Below are 19,062 nucleotides of genomic sequence, written 5' to 3' on the forward strand. Positions count from 1 at the left end.
CCCAGCCCCAGCCCCAGCCCCAGCCCCAGCCCCAGCCCCAGCCCCAGCCCCAGCCCCAGCCCCAGCCCCAGCCCTTCAGTCCCTCTTACTGAAATGTGCGTATTTGAGTCTTACTTACATGGAAGCAAAAGCTCCAGGCATCTACCTTTTGAGAGCTGTATGCCTAGAGTGATGATCTATACCAGGATATCTATTAAGAAGCAATGACTTTTGATATCCTCACCATTGTCCCAAATACCACTGAGGGGCTATATTAAGGGGCTAAGCAGTATGGAGCCCCCACATACTCCAGAGACCTCAGTCCAGAGGACCTGATGAGTCACAAGTATGCAAAAATGCTTGTATAGTAGGTCTCCCTACTATACAAGTGGGACACCCCCAGACTCCATCCAATGACTGACACTTTATGACGAATCTGTGGCCAATTAACATAGCTAATAAATAGGGAATCTGAATTCGAACCCAGGATCCAAAGCTGGTTGGAGTAGAAGCAAGAGTTTGGGACTGATCATTCTATAACATGTGTTTCATAGCATGCAAATGGAGAAGGGTAGTTCCCTCGAATAAGCTGGAGGTGCTGCACTTCAGGCCAGGCACAGATTCTGAGCAAGCCAAACAACAGGTGTCTACTGTAGTTTCCCTGAAAGACTTCTCTACTAGGTCCAAGGTAAGCTCCTTTCCAGGTGCCAGGCTCTGGAATTCTCATTGCGCTCAGCTGTCCTTCCTGGCCTAGAGCCCTGTATTGACTTCAGTGCAGCTCATTACCTCATCCTCCACCAGGCCCAGATCTAAGCCTCTCATCTGCTGTGGGCCACCAGACAGTGAAATCGGGTTACCCTGTGCCTGTAACCTGGCAAGGCAGCATGCCTTTAGAGGGCCCCACAGAGGCCCTGTTGTTCAGTACAAGCTGATCCTTCATCCTTGTTGGCAGCTGCTGGCAGCACAGCCTTTCAGGTGCACCCTGGAAGCTTTCCCAAACCCAGTCTGCATTTCCCTCTCTACTTTGTTGAGGTGATTGTCAGCGTAACTCTTTCCTGTCCTGCTGGCGAGGCAGGATTGCCATGCAGAAAGTGAAAATATCCCACTCAGACACACTCTTGGCTCAGGCCTTACTTCGTGAGTTCTGGTCGAGGGCACATTTGGACTAAACTATGACTGTGTGCAGCGCACTCACATTTGCTGTGCTGTGCTTTGGGGATCCTGGGGTCCTTCTCTTCCACTTTGAAGTAACTTCCTTTCTGTCTCCTCTCTTGCCTGTCCAGACAGAGTCTTGAGTTTCCTTCCTCCCTACAGTGTTCTGACTTTGAGGCTTGCCAGGAGTGAGCTGTGTTCTGAAGGAGACCCTCTGTCCGAGAGGCCAGTTCTGAGAGAAGCCTGGTTCCCTGCTGCTGTCCTGTTTGGAGCGTTTATTAAGGAGTCTTCCATGAAAGCATCTGTACCAGGGAGGGATTGGAAATGGGATCCTGTGTTCTTTTCCACTCTAAGAGCCTCCTATTGTGTTGTAGATCACAGTGCTTTGCCTAGGACCCATGTCATCTGAGCTGTGGGAAGATGGTCCAGGATCTATTCTGTAGCATGAGCTCCAGACTGAGAACAGAAGCACCCCCTGAGCCCCATGACCCTTTACTAACAGCTCTGGCTTGAAAGGAACTCTAGGGGCTGGGTTTGTTCAGCAAACTCCAGGAAGATTGTACTGCACATAGCAGGAGAAGAGACAAATCAATCAAAGGAAAGGAACCGTCAGTCTTAACCTTAGAGGAGAAAGTGGGAGCAAAAGAGGGAAGTGTTGAGGGTCTAGGATACTTTAACAAAAACAATTGTTTTGAAATTACAATGTAATTACCTCATTTTCCCCTTCCTTCCTTGCCCTCCTTCTGTTCCCTCCCATGAGCCTGTCCTTGTTTTCTCTCAAATTTATGGTGTGTGTGTGTGTGTGTGTGTGTGTGTGTGTCTGTATGTCTGTCTCTGGAAAAAGCCATAAATAAACCTACCATATGACCCAGCTATACCAGTCCTTGGGCATATGCCTGGCATCCTATACTCCGCAGATAATTTCTCAACCGTGTTCACTGCTGCTCTGTTCCATAACAGCTAGGGAATGGAAACAGCCTAAATGAATGACCTTCAACTGAGGGAAGGGTTGCTTTTATTTAGCAAGTCATGTTGATCCGGAAAGCCAGACCCTCCCATCTTATTAAATCCAGGCCTCCATACCAGTTGCACCTCCTCTTCCCCTCCGCTGGGAGTTTGAACTTAATGCCATTTCCCCTTCAGTGTGGGAAGCCTGGGTAGATGGTAATTTGAATGATTAACCTAATCTGCAGGAAGGCTGCATGTGGAATGAAGTTACGCAGTCTTGTCTGTCAGGCCACTTAAATGGACCGTGGTGATTTTCTGCCCTGAACAGAAGCTGAGGCCTCAGGAAGGATCATTAGCTTTTATTACTGTCTTAAAGGGAAGCCGAGTTTGTAAATTTGACAAGGACCCCAGAGAGTCTTCATTATAGATACCATGTGTGGGATTGGCTTCGTAGGAAAATCCCAATAGAAAACATTGGTAGGGCTTTGTTCTTCTGGTGACTGTGGAAACTGACTGGAAATTTGTCAAGCTGTAGGTTAATGAGAATGGGTCTGGGAGGGTCTGAGAACTTGGGCCTCGTCTGTCTTTACTTGGAGGAGGAAGCCAGGCATGCTTATGCCTTAAGACAGGTCAGCACAGGTTCTTCTTGCTTTCTCTTTTGGATCTAGAGGATGTGTTCCAGAATCACACTTGGGGGCAGCTGTGCTGACCACATGGAAGGTTTAGCAGCATGGACTTGTGGGCTGCAGGAATGATGCTGTTTCTAACGTTGCTTCTGAGCCAGGGTTCCTCCCTGGTCTCCTGAAGTGGTAATATTCTCAGGCGTCAAATGGGGATGATATGTCTCAGTGTGTGGTTGCAGAAAGCAGACACAGGATTTTAAAACTTGTATTAAAACATACATGCATGCATACATACATACATACACACATACATATATAAATACATTTGTACATACATGTACATACATACATTGTGGTGCTGGGAATCAAACCCAGGGCCTTGTGCATGCTTGGCTAGCACTTTACGACTGAATTATATCTCCATCCCGTAAGATTTGAATAGTTAAAGCAACTGCAATAAAAATGTTAACTTCCAGAGCAAATTACTACTTTATATATAAAATATTAACTATTTATATAAAGTATATAAAGTATTGTTGTATAAACAGGTCCTTACTATTTTGAGTTAACATTTCTTCTGTGAAATGGTCTCAGGAACAAACCTTGCTAAGTATACACAGAAGGACTTAAAAAGGGCAACAAGTAGGAAGGCCAATTTAATGCCAATAATGTGTTTTCCTCTTTTTCTTTTTTATTAGATTTGTCTTCAGCAAAGCGGAAGTTTGCAGATTCCTTAAATGAATTTAAATTTCAGTGTATAGGAGATGCCGAAACAGACGATGAGATGTGTATAGGTAAGTCATGACCTTAAGTAAGATAAGAACATTTGCCATTCACCCCAGCAAGCCTTTTCCTGGGCTAGGAAGCCCATAAGATTTGTAAGGGCAGAAATCCTGCAGGTAGTGGAAGAGCACAGATGTGCAGGTCAGGATAGGGGTTCTCCCTGCGTTGACCCTGTTCACAGCCAGTGGCAGAAGGAAGCTGGAGTTCATATGAGACGCTCCCCGTCCACCTTCCTCCAGTATTCTTCTGGCTGGTTTTGTGACTCCCTCCCTTCACCCTCCATCTCCCATTCCCCCATCCCCCCACCCCCGCTTAATCCAACTATGGCACTAAGACATACTGTAAGCTAATGGACTGAGATAAGACTGGCACTATATTTTAGTTGATGTTTTTTATTTTAAACCTAATTAAAATGTAAGTGAACTTATCTCAAGTTCCTTTGTTTCGTTTTTGTTTCTTTAGCTTTTAAAACTTAAAAATTTAATCTAGTGGCTTTCCATTCTGGCCTGGTGACAGGTGGCTGGAGCCAGGTAACTGTCTTTGCCTACAGAGCAGGAGCAGGGCTCAGTGGCAGCTCCCTGTGTCACCACCTCTCTCTTTAGTTTCCTTACTGAGAGGCTGAGGTGAACTCCTGTATGTCACCATGCTGCCTTGCTCCCCTCTTTCCTGTCCCCTGCTTTCTTCCAGAGGCTGCTCTGCACAGAGCACTGGGAAAGTCAAGACTCATCACTTTGCTAGCGTCTCACAGTCTGTTTTGCCCCTTACATTGGGCATCTTAGTTGATGCTGTACAGGGAGGAAGAATTAAGAAGAAAATGGGGCTGGGATTGTAGCCCAAGGGTAGAGCATCTATTTAGTGTAGGCTCTGGGTTCAATTTCCAGTACCAAAAAACTGAAAATTGAGAAACCTAAGGTTGTTCATTAGCCCATTAGATGGTTCTTGAGTCTGTTGCCAAGCAGAAGACCAGGATCTGGGTATGAGCAAAGACAGCTGGGGAGTAGCTGAGAGCAAGGAAAATGTATCCTTGTTGTAAGTCAGTGTGCCCAAGTATCCTAATGATCGGGGCTCTTTCACTAAGTGCCTGGTGCCTTCATGAAAGAAAGATTCTGGCAAAGACCATCTGTGTTTGTCAGCTGTGCTGCAGGCTGCATTCTATCAATGAGTGGCTTCAGAACTCAGGGAGAAGGAACCCAAGAAGATGCCAGAGATGTGGCTTCTGTTGCCCACAGAACTATTTGTTTAGTTGTTATGTTCCCCCACCCCCATCAAGGTTAGATTTTGATGCAAAAGATTGAAGGATAAATCCTGGACAGGAAATCCTTCAATTTCTTCATGGGACTCTGCCCTTTCCAGCCTCAGGACTGGGAACCTGCCAGCACCTCACCAGTCCTGGGAACTCTCAGGAACAGGCGGGACTTTTCCTTGGAGAAATCCTTCTCGCTGGTGTTCCAGGTGCAATTAACCCGCATTTCTGGGTCATCCTGCCTCTAATGATTAACGATTAAGGGATGAGGGAGTCTGAGGACAGCAGTTGACTTTGGGTGTCTCTGTGTATAAAGGGATTGTAATCAGGAAGTTGCCCATATATACCCGTCACGATTGGAAGCCCTAAGTTGCTCTTGCTCACCCATCACAACTGAAATCTGTAAGTTGCTCTTGCACACCCATCACAATTGAAATCTGTAAGTTGCTCTTGCACACCCATCACAACTGAAATCTGTATGTTGCTCTTGCTCACCCATCACAATTGAAATCTGTAAGTTGCTCTTGCACACCCATCATGCTGCTTCACCTCATGGCCTCTTTCTTTCTTCCAGCAAGATCTTTGCAAGAATTTGCCACTGTTCTCAGGAATCTTGAAGATGAGCGGAGTCGAATGGTGAGTTTCCTGCCCCGGTCCAGACAGTCTATGTACACTGGGAGAACAAGGACTCTGCTGTCAGGAGACTCTGCCTCTGGAGTACTTGGAGGCTGTGCACCTTTGCAGAATTTGAAGATTTCTGTGACTGTTAAAGAATTACTAGTGCATATGGAAGAGTATCATTGTCCTAAAAACTCACTGTAGACCTGGGGAAATGGTTTAGTCTGTAAGGCACTTGCTATATAAGTGTGAGGGTCCGAGTTCAGGTCCCCAGAATCCATGTAAAAACCTGGGTTAGGTGGTTCACACCTATAATCTCTATGGTTTGCTAGCCAGTCTGTTTGGTCAAAGTGTTGAGTTCCAGGTTCAGTAAAAGACTCTGTGAAGAAGTAATGTTAAAAAATGGATAAGTAACTGAGGAATAACATTGATGTCAACCTTGGGCAGGCACACACACACACACACACACACACACACACACACACAGAAGCATGTACATGCAGCGCAGCACAACACATACACACACACTGGCACACATGGGCACACATGGGAATATACACACAGGGACATTCATACATGGGAACACACACACACACACACACACACACACACACACACACACACACGCTCCTTCTTCTCCATGCCTTCTTAACTCTGCCATGTGAAAAAAGACATCACTGCTTTGCTCTAATCCCAAGGCACCTGCCATGTATGTGACGGCCAGAAAATACAACCTGGCAAAGGAATGCACCAATGGGAACTGTTCAGAGACATACTCTGCAAATTCAAGAAGCAGATGCTGACCTCTAGATTCTAAAGCAGTGCTCTCAAACTAGTATCTGCTGTGAAGTCCTTGATGAGTGAAGGCCCTTTGTGTTTCCCACATCCCCCAGGTAGCAGGAGAGAAGTCTGATCAGAAGTTCCCAGAAGGCTTTGCACTGGCTTGTACCTGGGGTTCGGGCTCATTTCCAGGGAGGCACTGCCAGAAGGATGCATTTTCTTTCTTTTTCTTTAGCAGTTGCTGACAGCATGGACTGGCAGCATGATATCATGTCTCACAGACATTGTGCAGGGAGAGCCTTACCTTTCTCTTTAGCTCTTGTGATAACTCTGAAGTCCCATCCATAGCAACCCCATTTTCCAGATGAAGATATTGAGGTTCACAGGGGCTCACGTGGTTAATAAGCAGTACAGTCTCCATTCAAATCCATATCGGAATTATACCAAAAGATGTGGGAATTTCTTTAAAACTCCCAAGGGTACAGAAGCCTCCCATCCTTTGCCTAGAAGCAACTCTCCCTCTTGTGACTGCTTCCTTCCTGTGGTTTACTTGAACCCAAATGGACCAGGCATGGTGGTGGGTAGATGGGGGTGAAATCTTGAGTGTGTACATACCAGTGCCAGAGAAAGGGAAATGGATCTTCTGAGTCTGATTCTTGGTCCTGGCAATATTTGGGGCCAGGGTGTGGTAAGCAAACTGCTGTAGCCTGTGGTAGGGGAACAATGATTGGATGATACCTCTGAAATTTTACTATTACTCTGTGCTGTCTGTATCGGAGTATTTGGCTGTCACAAGCCTCTTCCCATCCTGGGAGAGCTTTACCATCAGCTCAGCTCAGCTCAGCTCAGCTCAGCTCAACAAAGCTCCACCCTTTGGGAGATCCGTGGTTCTGTGGGATATTTGGCCATCCATTGTGTTATCTGAACATTCGGTTCATTCCTGAGATTCTGCATTTACCACATGTGCCTGGACAGTTAGTATGGGCATCTGTGTGACTAGTAAGCATGAATTCCTTGTGGGCAGAGAATGGCTCTCTCTGTGCTCTACCATCAGTCCTGTTACTCCTTACTTACTGTCTGCAGTCTCTCATTTGATAGATGAGAACACAGGTCTTGTTGAGACTAGACAAGATAGTGCTTATAGTCCCGGACTGTATGAGGACTTGTCTTGCTTCTTATGAACAACTAAGTGGTGGCATATTCCTAGTCTCCTTAGACTAGAGCCTCGGCATGGGTGTCTGCTGAAATAACTTGGGGTGGGGAGGTACTTCACTAACACTGATGTCTGGTACCAGGACCAGAGATTGTGGTGTTGGTCTAAAGTTGGCCAGGCTACTGAGATGTGTAAATGATGCCTTAGGGATTCTCACGTGCAACTGAAGTTGGAAACCACTTATCCATGGGCTCAGTACACCTTTGTGAGCTTCAGAAACTTGCAAATGGCTTGTGGGACTTACATAAACTTATTAAACAGTGTCAGTTAGCAACAGGAAACAGAGAAGTTTAATTCTGTTGCCTAACTGCGTTGTTAACATGTACTCTGCCGGAGTGAGTGCTTTCAAAATTAAGAAACAGGCAGCAGGGGATAAATACAGAGACATGCCCTTTTCTTTCCTTCCCATTGTCTGGTCTGCCTCTACTGTGTCCGCCAAGAGCCTCTGGCATTTTCTGTGTTGCTGTTGTGAAGGGCATGCATATGATTTAGAGAAAATAATGCTTTGTTGAAGTGAGATTCCTGAAATAATTAGCCGAGAGACACGTGAGCAATGAGTAAAGAGCGTAGAATATTGCGCGCTTTGGAGGAGAGCATTGAGTCTTAGAGCCGGAACAATTTAGCCCCCTCATCCTTTGGATTAGGAAGTTAGAGCCCAGAGAACTTAACTGTTTTGTTCATGGTCACACACTTGGCAGCTTGTCAGGAAGTCATTCATTCACTCTCTTGGTCATTCAGAAAGTGTTTGAGTGCTCCTTTGTTTCTGATTTCTTCAGTGCTTTGGGAAAACTGGGGGATGAACGAGTATTTACAGGGTGGTATATGTATCTGTAGGTAGTCCTGAGCTAGAAAACTACCTGGTGTATTTGTTCTAAAGGGTTGGGTTTAGAGAGAGCTTCTCTTAATTACGGTTTTGGAAGTCAGGGAAGGCCTCTACAGAGAAGCGACCTTTAGCTGGAACCTTGATTACAATCTGTACTAGAACATCAGTGGGGAAAGCCAGAGGCAAAGATCCCGAGGTAGCCTGATTTCGTGCATTTGAGGTCCATTGGTATGACAGTGAATCTGAGTGTGGAAACTGATGGCTGAGCACTGTAAGATGCAGTGGGATGCAGCCAGCTGTTAAGAGGCAGAGGTCTCAGGCCCCAGTTAATTCCCTTGGAAACTCATGATGCTTGAAGGGTCCTCTCCATAGAAGATATTCAAAGGTGTTTTGTTTTCAATGGAGACTCACTATGGATGTACTTTGCCTGAAGCTTGGGTGAATGGTGAACTTACATCTCTTGAAACTAGAAACTTAGACTGCTTCTGTTACCAGGTCCCTACAACCAGTGAACATTTGCCTACCATCTGGATTCACTTCTTTTAAACCTTGAAAGGCTGGGGTTGAGAGGATTGTAAGTTTCAGGCTATGCTGGGCTCCACAGTGAGACTATCTTCAACAACAGCAAACTCTTCACAGGAAGATGGTCACATTTGGGGCTTCCGCATGGATTCTCTATTATACAGAGAAACATGGGGAGGCCCTGGGAGCATTTGTGGAAGAGCTGCTATAAGTCATTACTAATCTTGCCTTTACCCCTCGCCTTCTGCTTTTCTTCATCAGATTGAGAATGCCAGCGACGTGCTCATCACACCCTTGGAGAAGTTTCGAAAGGAGCAGATCGGGGCTGCCAGGGTGAGGATTTAACAAACTTTATTCTTCTCTGAAAACTGCAGTGCTCCCCTTAGGAAATCTAAGGGCAGCAACCCTCCAAAGACAAGAGAGCCCAGCTCCTCTGCACTTTATAAGTGGCCAAAGTGTAGCTGTCTGTGGCCACCATCAACCACCATCCTAGTGTTTGTTACCTGATTGGTGCTAGTTCACAAACCATTCAAGGTAGAGGTGTCACCTCCATGCTAGGTGGCTGTATGCCTGGACTGTTGACTGACTGGTCAGCCTACTCACGTTTGTGTAATTGTGAGTGTGGAGGAGGTCCAAAATTGCATTTAAGCAGAGTTATGAACTAGGCTTTGGGAACATAGGGACTCCTCATAAGCCTCATTCAGCAAAGCACATTTATTTGTATGTGTGTTTGTGTATGTGTGCATGCACATACACGCCAGTGTGTGCAGACCTTTGCCAAAGTGCTCATGTGGAAATCTGAGAACAACTGTCACCATATAGGAGCTGGAAAACAAATTCAGGTTTTCAAGGCCATTGCCTTTGAACAGTTGAGCTATCTTGCCTGGCCCTCAGCTTGTTTCTTGTTATGTATAGAAATGAGCATACCTTTACTCTCTTCTTCAATTCTTCAAGAGAAACCAAAAACCAAAACCAAAACAAAACAAAAAACCAAAAAAACAAAAACCAGAGCCTTTGGGAGTTTTCCAGTGGGCAAATATTTTAAGAGAATACATATCCTTAGTCTTGGTGGGGCTCATGAGTTCAGGCCTGCTTTAGCTCAGAGGTCTTCATCTGTTACTACAGACCTAGAAACACAGATACCAAACAGCTGAATGTTTTTTTTCTTTATAATTTTATTTTTTATTGAAAATACTTTTTTATCATTATATTCTGATCATGGTTTTCCTTTCCAAAACTCTTCCCAGATTCTTCCCACATCCCTACCCACCTAAATCTATACTCCTCTCTCTCTCTCTCTCTCAAAAACAAATAGGCAATTAAAAGACAAAACAACTCCCTAAACCCCAAAACAAACAAACTAGAATAGGACAAAACAAACAGAAAAAAAAGAGCTGAAGAAAATGCAAAAGAAATGCACCTGAAAAACAGGCACACACACACACATACTTACACACTCAGAAATCCCATAAAAACTCAAAAGCAGAAACCAAATTATATAAACAACCTCTAATGTTGAAAAAAATATTCCAGACAAAGCATCGTGAGACAAAAAACAAAACAAGACAAAACCAACCAACCAAAAAAATCCTCCAAAAGTAGTATTGAGCTACTTTTGTGTTGGCCATCTATTGCTCGGTATGGGGCCTTGCTAGGTATGGTTGGTTTCCCAGTGAGACCGTGGAGAAAACCAGTTCTTGTACTGTGTTACTAGAAGAGAGCAAAGGGAAGCCTGTTTCCTCTCCTTGAGTTAAGTTACTAGCTAAACTAGCTGGCTGACTTTCAGCTGAGGGTTATGAAGCTGCCTGCAGGGGAGATGTTTTTATTGTAATTAATGGCAGCAAACAACTGTCTCACATTTTCCTGTATTCTAGAGTTGTGAATGAATTCAAACACAGCCCTTTGCACTATCTGCAGTGAGGTGGAGGCCTCACCACACACTGTATGTTTTACTTTGAAAACTGACCTGGAGAACTCATTAAGAGTGTGCTTCTTCCTCTCCCTGTATCCTCTTCTGCCTTTCAGCTGCTTTCTAGAAGTAGCCATGATTGCTGAAAGGGATGATATTTGGTCAAGGCTTTCAAGGGATATTTGGATGTAGTCTGAAGGAAAGACAATGGAAGAATTTCTGCTGACTTACAACAGATTTGTATCAATTTAAGTGTATACTTAGAAAGAAAGAAGTACACCTCTATCAATACAGTTATCACCATTGCCGTTGTCTCAGTGTTTCAGGGACTGGGATAAAGCATCATGACTAAAAACAACTTGAAGAAGGAAGAGTATCACCAAAGGATGTCAGGGAAGGAACTCAAGGCAGGAATCTGGAGGCAAGAACTGAAGTAAAAGCCACCGAAGAACACTGCTTACTGCCTTGTTCCTCAGGGCTTGCTCAGCTTGCGTTCTTGTAGCACCTAGGACCACCAGCTCAGGATTGGCACCACCATCCACATCAATCAAGGAACTGTTCTGTAGGCCAATATGGTGGTGGCATTTTCTCAGTAGAGGTCCTTTCTCACAAATGGCTCTAGTGTGTGTCAAGTTAACATAAAATTTGCCAGTACAATCATTATCACCTCCACCAATCGTTACTACCTCAGCACCACAATTACTGTGACAATTACAATTACAATTGTGACCACCACCCACACCATTAGCATCACCATCATTACTGTCAGTGACCTCTGTGACCTCCGTTTCCACACCACCATTGCTGTTGGCATCTCATTTATCACATCCTCACCATCATCACCAGGCTGTGGATGTGTGTAGTTTAGTTCACTTAATCCAAGTAAGTCCATGAAGAGCGAATGTTCTTATTTTATTGCAGAGTTGTGATCTGGAAGATGAAACTTGAGTGATGGTCTTGTCTAGTCACCCTGTGTTTGTAGAGAGAAAGTTGAGCCCTAGAAAGTGATGGGAGTTGCTTAGAATTTACCACTCTAGAGTAGGAATTATATTCCAGGATCCCAACCCTGTTGTTTCTCTGCCTCTCAGTGGTGTCTCTCTGGAAGGGTAGAGACTGCCTTGAGTCCTAGGTGCCTAAATAACGCACTGTAGCACCTTGAGACTCGTACTTAATGTGATTGTTAATATTGACTGCTAACCTGACAGGGTCTGAAACCCCCAAAGAGGTAGTTCTCTGGACATGCCTGAGAGGATTACCTTGATTATGTAGTTGAAGTGGAAGTGCCAGTCCTAAATGTGGCAGCAGCATCTCCTGGGCTAGAATCCTGGGCTACAGAAAAATGAGAAAGCTAGTGTCTGGGTAAATGGTTTAGGATGTCCTGCTCTCTCACAGTACCAAGGTTTGGTTACCGGCACCCACATTGGGCAGCTTACCATCTGTAACTCCAGCTTGCAGGGAATCCTTGAAGTGGAAACTTGAGGGTTCTTTGAAAAGTCAGTTGGATGGTGTTTTGCTGAGGCAAACACATGAAGGAACGTTTAGCTGAAGTGGACACAGGTGAAAGACTAAGGCAGACTCGTGAAGGAATGTTTCACTGAAGCAGACACAGGAATAGGATAGTCTGCTAATGCAAGCATGTGAAAGGACACATGATGAAGGATTCTTTGCTAACAACACACATGTATTGGTCCATCGTACATTGCATAGTTGAACTGCATTTGTGGGGACTCCATAGACAGAAATGCACCAAAAAATTTCTGGCTGTGTGCTGCAGTTTCTTGCCACTCCCTTGGACACTGGCTGATTGGCAGAGTGATGTCACCTGAGACAGACATGCATATTGAGGCAAGACCCATGTTGGGGCAAGACCTGTGGAGAACATGTGATATTTGTTGGGAGTATAAAAAGGATGCACCAGACAGTGACAGAGGCTAAGCTTGGCTTGCTTGTACGGCTAGCTGTGCAAAGCTTGTGGGTCTCACCTCTTTGCTGAGCTTCGCTTCCCTGAGAGAGGCACAGATGAGAGCTTCTCCTGGTGTTCTTCCTGGTCCGTCCTGCTGACTCGAGCCAAGGCTGTGGCCTAGCTGTCTTACCTACCTAGGTAGTGCCACCGATGCTGATTTGTGTGTGTTATCCTGAGTCTGCTGGACAAGACTCCTGGAGTATCTGTGAAGTGTTTGCAAGTGGATTGAGCTGCTGCTGGTTATCTGTGAACTGAGTTGCTCCAAAGAACCTTTCTAAACAGAGCCCCCGTCCCCACCCCTGTCCTTTCTTTTCCATTACCTCTGGCAGATGGTGGGCTACAAGGGAGGTTAAAGCATTTAAGAACCATCATTAAAAATAGGTTTTAAAAAATTAAAGTTATAGATCCTACTCCTTATTCTGGCCTCTTTGGGCAGCTGGAACTCAGGTGCATGTTCACATATACACACACACATAGGCACACATACCAAGTAAAAAATCAAATAAATATTGAAAAGTAAAAGGACTGGAGCTCTAGCTTAGCGGTTAACAGGGTCACATACCATTCATCCAGAGGGCCTAAGTTCCGTTCCCAGAATCTACATCAGGCAGCTCATAACAACCTGCAACTTCAATTTTAGGGCATTCAACGTCTACCTTCTGCACTTATATGCACATACCCCTACACGGGCACACAGAGATGCACATAATAAAAATAATATTTCTTTAGGAAAAAAAGAGAAAGCTAGCCAGCACCAGCACTCGTCTCCCTCTGCACCACTGACTCTGGATGCAGTGTGACCAACTGCCTCAGACCCCCAGCACCACGACTTACATACTTGCTGCAACGGAAGTGAGCCAAAATAAATCCTTTCTTCCTGCGGTTGCTCTTGTCAAGTGTGTGATGGTAGTGAGCTGGGGTGCTGGTATACTATGTTTTAGGGCTTTCCCTGCAAAGGCCTTGGTGTTCAGTATGGAGGGGCGACTGCTTTTCTTTCCTTCCCTAATTATGGCTATCCATTGACCATGAACTGCGGAGGTTCTAGTCCCTTGAAAGTTACAAAATGCTAGTGTCTCATGACTCCTGGCCTTTTCTAAGATCTGGCCAGTGGCACTGCCTGGCCCCAGGATGCTCTGTGATGTTTCTGGCCACTGAGCTGTTGAGAGTGGCTATGTGTGATACAAGCATTGAGTGGAGTTGGGATCCAGCCTCAAGCTTGTGGGTTAATGGATAAGAGTTGCTTGCCTGGACCTTTCTCAGCCTTGGAGGGGAAGTGTTTCTACAAGTCTTTTCTTCATTTACATTTGCTTGCTTTATGGTTTGAGTACGAGTAGGCTTTTAAGCCAACCTCAGATCTGTAGGGATGGATTCATGCCTGCTAAGTGGGCATATGATCATGTTCTGCTCTCTGTGATCCTTAGGATCTTGCTGTTGAGCAGATAAAGCAGGGTGCTTGGGAGAACCTGGCTCAGAGTGCTCTTTCCTAGGGCATTAGCACTGCTGGCTCTCTTTTCTGGGAGCCAACCCCTGCCTCCTCAGGTATTCAGTAGGTCTCAGTTTATATATCTCCCCACTGAGGCCTTTCCCAAGTACCCTTTGTTTGTTTGTTTTTTGTAGCCCTCACAGTATCTGTCATTATATTGCTTACTTGTTCCCTGGTAGTTATGTTTCTCTTCCCATTAGAATGCTCCTATCATGGGGGAGGAGGAGTCCAAAGCAGAGCCTATGACAGAGTGACTGCTCAGCATGAATTTGTTAGATGGATAGAGAGATGGCTTCTTTATCTGGCTGCAAACACCTTTTCCTTATAGGCTTTAGAGCTGCACAAAGCATCTCCCTTGGGCCCCAGATGAGTCGAAAGCAGGACTGACACTGAGTTAGAATAGCTGAGCATCCGTGTTGGACCGGAGTGTCATCGTAGCCTCTGGCTTGCCCTGCCCACCGAAGTGCAGAGAGCAAGGAGACAGCCTATGACCGTGTCTCAAGTGGGCAGAGTGTGGGCAGACAGTGCTAGCTTGACTTCAGCTCTGTCATTCTTTGGTACATTTTGCAAATTGGCTTCCTTCTGAGTTTCCTTACCTATAAAATAGGGAGTAAAAATAGAACCGTGGTGACTCAAGAACTTGGTGGGGGAACACAGGTTGATATGTGTATTGTTAAATTGTTTTTCATTTTCAGACAATAATTTAAGCTAATCAAAACTTAGCAAAAGCAAAGAATTTCCATGTCCCATTTCCTTGACTCCTATTTACACATGCCATGGCAGGTTTGTCCCACGCCTTCTCTGCTCTCCAGTCTGTCCTATGCCCGCTGAGTTATGCTCTTTGGGTGTCCCGCCCCCACTGTTGTCATCACAGGCCCAGCGGTGGGCAGCAGCGATGCTTCTGCTTTTGGTCTGGGAGTCCCCGCCTTGATGTCCATCTGAGGAGCACTCATCACTGTGGGTAGACGGAGCATACAGAGGTCCTGAGAGGTCCTGAGGGATCCAGCCATCTCACTCCAGTAACCTCTTATGCGTTCTCCTTCCCTTCCCCTGTCCCCAGGAAGCCAAAAAGAAGTATGACAAAGAGACAGAGAAGTATTGTGGCATCTTAGAAAAGCATTTGAATTTGTCTTCCAAAAAGAAGGAGTCCCAGCTACAGGAGGTAAGAGATCACAGAGCTCCTGCCTGGTATTAGGGTATGCCTGGGGGTGTATGCGGATTGCCATTTGTGAGCCAGTACCTGGATTGGAGGAGATCTGACATTCGCGGTGAAGCCTCCTCTAGGGCCACGCCCTCATGGCCCCGCCCTCTTCTGTGTTCTCTAACCTGCTAGTGGCAGAGGAGCTCAGTGCTGCTCCCTACCGCCCGAGTGGATGTGCCTGTTTCTGAGTGCGACTCTTCCTTTCAGGCTGGGATCTACCTTGCTCTTTTCTTACCCTTGGACTCAAGGATACACTGTTGTCCACCTAGGGCAATCTTGACCTCCTACCTGGTATCGTGACTTACAAGACTGGCATCTGAAATACTCTGGTTATGTTTCCTTAATAACATTATTTTATTGTTTCAATACAGTATTTGATAACTTATCTTTTTCTTCTTTTAGTTTTAACAGCATTTTACTCTCATACATGTATTTTAAGCAGTGTTAATCTTTTTTTAAAAAAACATTCTCTGATGGTGCATGGTGGCAGAAACCTGTAATACCAGCACTTGCTAGGCCAAGGAAGGAGGATTATGAGTTCAAGGCCAGCCTGGGCTACATAGGGAGGGACCCTGTCTCAAAAACAAAGGGTTAGGAGTGTAAGCTTACAGAACATTAAGACCATAGGTTGGTTGGTCTCCAGCAACACCATAAAAAAAGAAAAAAAAAACCCACCAACATTCTCTGGCTTGCTCCTGGTCTCCTTGGATTTGAATTGAAAAGAATATCATTGAAAATCCTTTTAAAGGGTAGTTAGGAACAGCGCCTTGGAGGTCCTGTGGTCCTGTGTCTTGCTTCAACAGTGTTTGGATGAAACAGACCTGGGGACTCCCACTTTATTAGCTTCCAGCCACCTTACAAGTCTCTCCAGTCACAGCCTCTGGGACCTAGGACCAGCCAGCACCGTCTTAGCGGTTAGCCCCATACTCCTGATGAGCCATGACCTCTCAGATTCGTCAGAATTATTCCACTGAAGTGGAAGCTGCCATGAACTGCCTGCTCAACTTGCACCTGCGGGCCTCCTACACCTACCTCCCTCTGGGCTTCTTTTTCTATCAGGACGGTTTGGCTTTAGAGGGCTTAGGCCACTTCTTCCGCAAATTGGCTGAGGAGAAACACAAGGGTGCCAAGTGTCTCCTCAAGTTGCAGAATGATCACACGCCATGCACTTTTCGAGCATGTGCAGAAGCCATCTCAGGATGAATGGGGTAAACCCCAGGAGGCCGTGGAAGCTGCCTTGGCCCTGGAGAAGAACCTGAACCAGGCCCTCTTGGGTCTGCATGCCCTGGGTTCTCCCCATAAAGAGCCTCATCTCTGTAACTTCTTGGAAAGTCACTTCCTGAAGCTCATCAAGAAGATGGGCAACCACCTGACCAACCTCCGTAGGTTGGCAGGGCCACAACCAGCAGAGACTGGTGGGCCTCAGGCATCTCTGGGAGAGTATGTCTTTGAGCCCCTCACTCTCAAGCAAGACTAGGAGGCCTCTGCGCCTTCGAGGGGCTCCCTCCTCTGCTCTGCACCAGCCCGCCTCAGGACCTCCACCTGAATGAACCTCTCAAGCCACTAGGCAACTTTGTAACCGCCCTGGAGCCTTTCCCAAGCCTTGGATCAAGTAAAAATAAAGCTTCTTGAAGCAGGGGAAAAAAAAAAAAAAAGGAGTTAATTTGGAAAGAAAATTCAGGTTGGCATTCATGGAGCAGCCTCCATTTTCGCAGAGTCCCTAAGTTGGTGAGGGAGGCTGTAAATAGGTAGCAGCATGGAATGATGCTGCCACCTAGTGGACAGTAATGATATTTAAAAAGCCAGTGTGTTTGTCAATGGCTAAGAAGTTTGCACTCAAAATGGTATTTGTTCTTCAACGAATATTTACTTGATACTTCTGTGGATGTTTGTTTAGGACATGGGTGCTTTGTTGGAATTAAATCAAGGAGTCTTCTATGGTGAAATTACAGTTCTTTAGAATGCTTTTTTTCAAGAAACAAAAAATAATTGCTTGATAGGTCAAGCTGGGGTGCGTGTGTGTGCATGTGCGTGCATGTGTGTGCGTGTGCATAGACACAGTGTATGGTGTAGTGTTCAGTAGCTTACCATTTGTCTTCAGTATCATGCTGTTTGATTTCTTTTAAAAATTCACCCCTGTATATTTTCCTCATTGCTTAGTGTATTCCCTATGTAATGACTTGGTTTTCTGTTAAATTCTGTCTTGTTTGCAGGCAGACAGCCAAGTGGACCTGGTTCGGCAACATTTCTATGAAGTTTCCCTGGAGTATGTCTTTAAGGTGCAGGAAGTGCAAGAGAGAAAGATGTTTGAGTTTGTAGAACCTGTGAGTAGCTGCTTCTGTTCATCACTAGCCAGTCGATAATGATGCTGCCCACCCCACCGGAGGAGGTCGAGCAGCCCAGCCAGGGTTGGTCCTTCTCTTCAAGGCCAGAGCCCTGTCTCTTTGGCTCCCTGGACTCTTCCCAGCATGGGAGCATGAGTGATGGAGATGGTACAGCCGGCGTCTGCCCTGCCTCTGGCTACCTGCTCTTACACGGTTTGATCTGCAGTGGGCAAGTGCAGATGGGAGTCTGGGAGAATGACCCCCATACTGCTGGGAAATAAATATGCTATCTAACCATTCTGGTCTGTCCCACTCATCCATCAATAATCCAGATGTAGGGTAACTGTAGTCATCTCATCCTGCCCCTGCCTTCAGAGCCTCTTCTAACCCAGTCAAGTTGGACAGAAGGAGATTTCTCTCAGCAGATTTGTCATAAACAAATAGAACAGCAGAGATTCAGGGATCATGATGGAATTCAGACTTGGCCAGTGTCCCACTGGACATGAAAGAGCCCAGTGAAAGGTCTGACCTTTAGGTTGTCCCATCATTGTCATGGTTTCATTCAGCTGTGGTGCCAGTTTGCCTACAGTGACCCCTGAGCATAGGATCCACAGAAGGAAAACTTCATGAAGACTCCAGACCAGCAAGAGCCTCTACTTAAAAATCATCAGATCTTTGTTTTTGTTGGCCATAATATAGCCTCTGATTTAGACTCGACCTTAGGGTATCTATATACAGTAAAGGTCTGGCTTTTCCAGGTTGCCTACTGAAAACCTACAGAAGGTCAAGCTCCTCAGTATCCCTGCATGGGACCTCACAGGGCACACTCCTAGGTGGGACGCTACAGGGAGTCATCAGTTACCAGGCGAGAGAACACCAGCCTTTGTCAGGCCTCTAGTAGATTGCCCATGCTGCAGTGGACAACTCTGACTGACTCAGTAGGGTGTGTGTGGTCAAAATGCATTCATGGATGAAGAGTTTAAAAAAAATTAGCCATAAAAAAGAACCTTTTTTTTTTTGTTTGTGTTTTGGTTTTTTGGAGTCAGAGTTTCTCTGTATAACCCGGGCTGTCCTGGAACTCACTCTGTAGACCAGGCTGGCCTCGAACTAAAAAATCCACCTGCCTCTGCCTCCCAAGTACTGGGATTAAAGGCGTGCACCACCACCGCCCGGCCAAAAAAGAACTTTCTAAAAGTAAGAAATAGTATTCTTAAGGAAAATATGCTTATTTTTGGTGCATATTATTCCAGCCAGCCCATCTGACTTTTGAGTTTGATCTTTTCAGTAGGTATATTGAGCCAATAAGATATCATGCCTGTTGGTTTGGGTTGAATGGCAAGCACAGACCCCTCACATACAATAGGTGTCTACTTCTCACACGTTTGTCGGCTTGGCTGCATAGGCTCGGCCTGGCTCATTCGGCTCAACTTTTCTTCTACCTCTTGTGCTTCTTCTTCCTCTTCATCATCATCATTATATTTTTGTTAAAAAATTTTTG

At 45.6% G+C, this 19,062-nt stretch overlaps 1 protein-coding gene and 1 pseudogene across 2 annotated transcripts in view; both read left to right on the forward strand.

Moving 5' to 3' along the window:
* Arhgap26 (Rho GTPase activating protein 26) overlaps positions 1 to 19,062 on the forward strand; it is a 387,278-nt gene that overhangs the window by 102,170 nt on the left and 266,046 nt on the right. For both annotated transcript variants that reach the window (XM_028777886.1, XM_028777885.1), the window contains exons 2-6: positions 3,401 to 3,496; positions 5,303 to 5,364; positions 8,946 to 9,017; positions 15,100 to 15,201; positions 17,454 to 17,564. In XM_028777886.1, coding sequence (XP_028633719.1) covers positions 3,401 to 3,496; positions 5,303 to 5,364; positions 8,946 to 9,017; positions 15,100 to 15,201; positions 17,454 to 17,564 — 443 coding nt within the window. The remainder of the gene's footprint in view (positions 1 to 3,400; positions 3,497 to 5,302; positions 5,365 to 8,945; positions 9,018 to 15,099; positions 15,202 to 17,453; positions 17,565 to 19,062) is intronic.
* Positions 16,180 to 16,717, forward strand: LOC114629797 (annotated as a pseudogene).

The sequence above is a fragment of the Grammomys surdaster genome, unplaced genomic scaffold (genome assembly GCF_004785775.1).
Source record: "Grammomys surdaster isolate TR1022 unplaced genomic scaffold, NIH_TR_1.0 317, whole genome shotgun sequence".
NCBI classification, from domain to species: Eukaryota; Metazoa; Chordata; class Mammalia; order Rodentia; family Muridae; genus Grammomys; species Grammomys surdaster.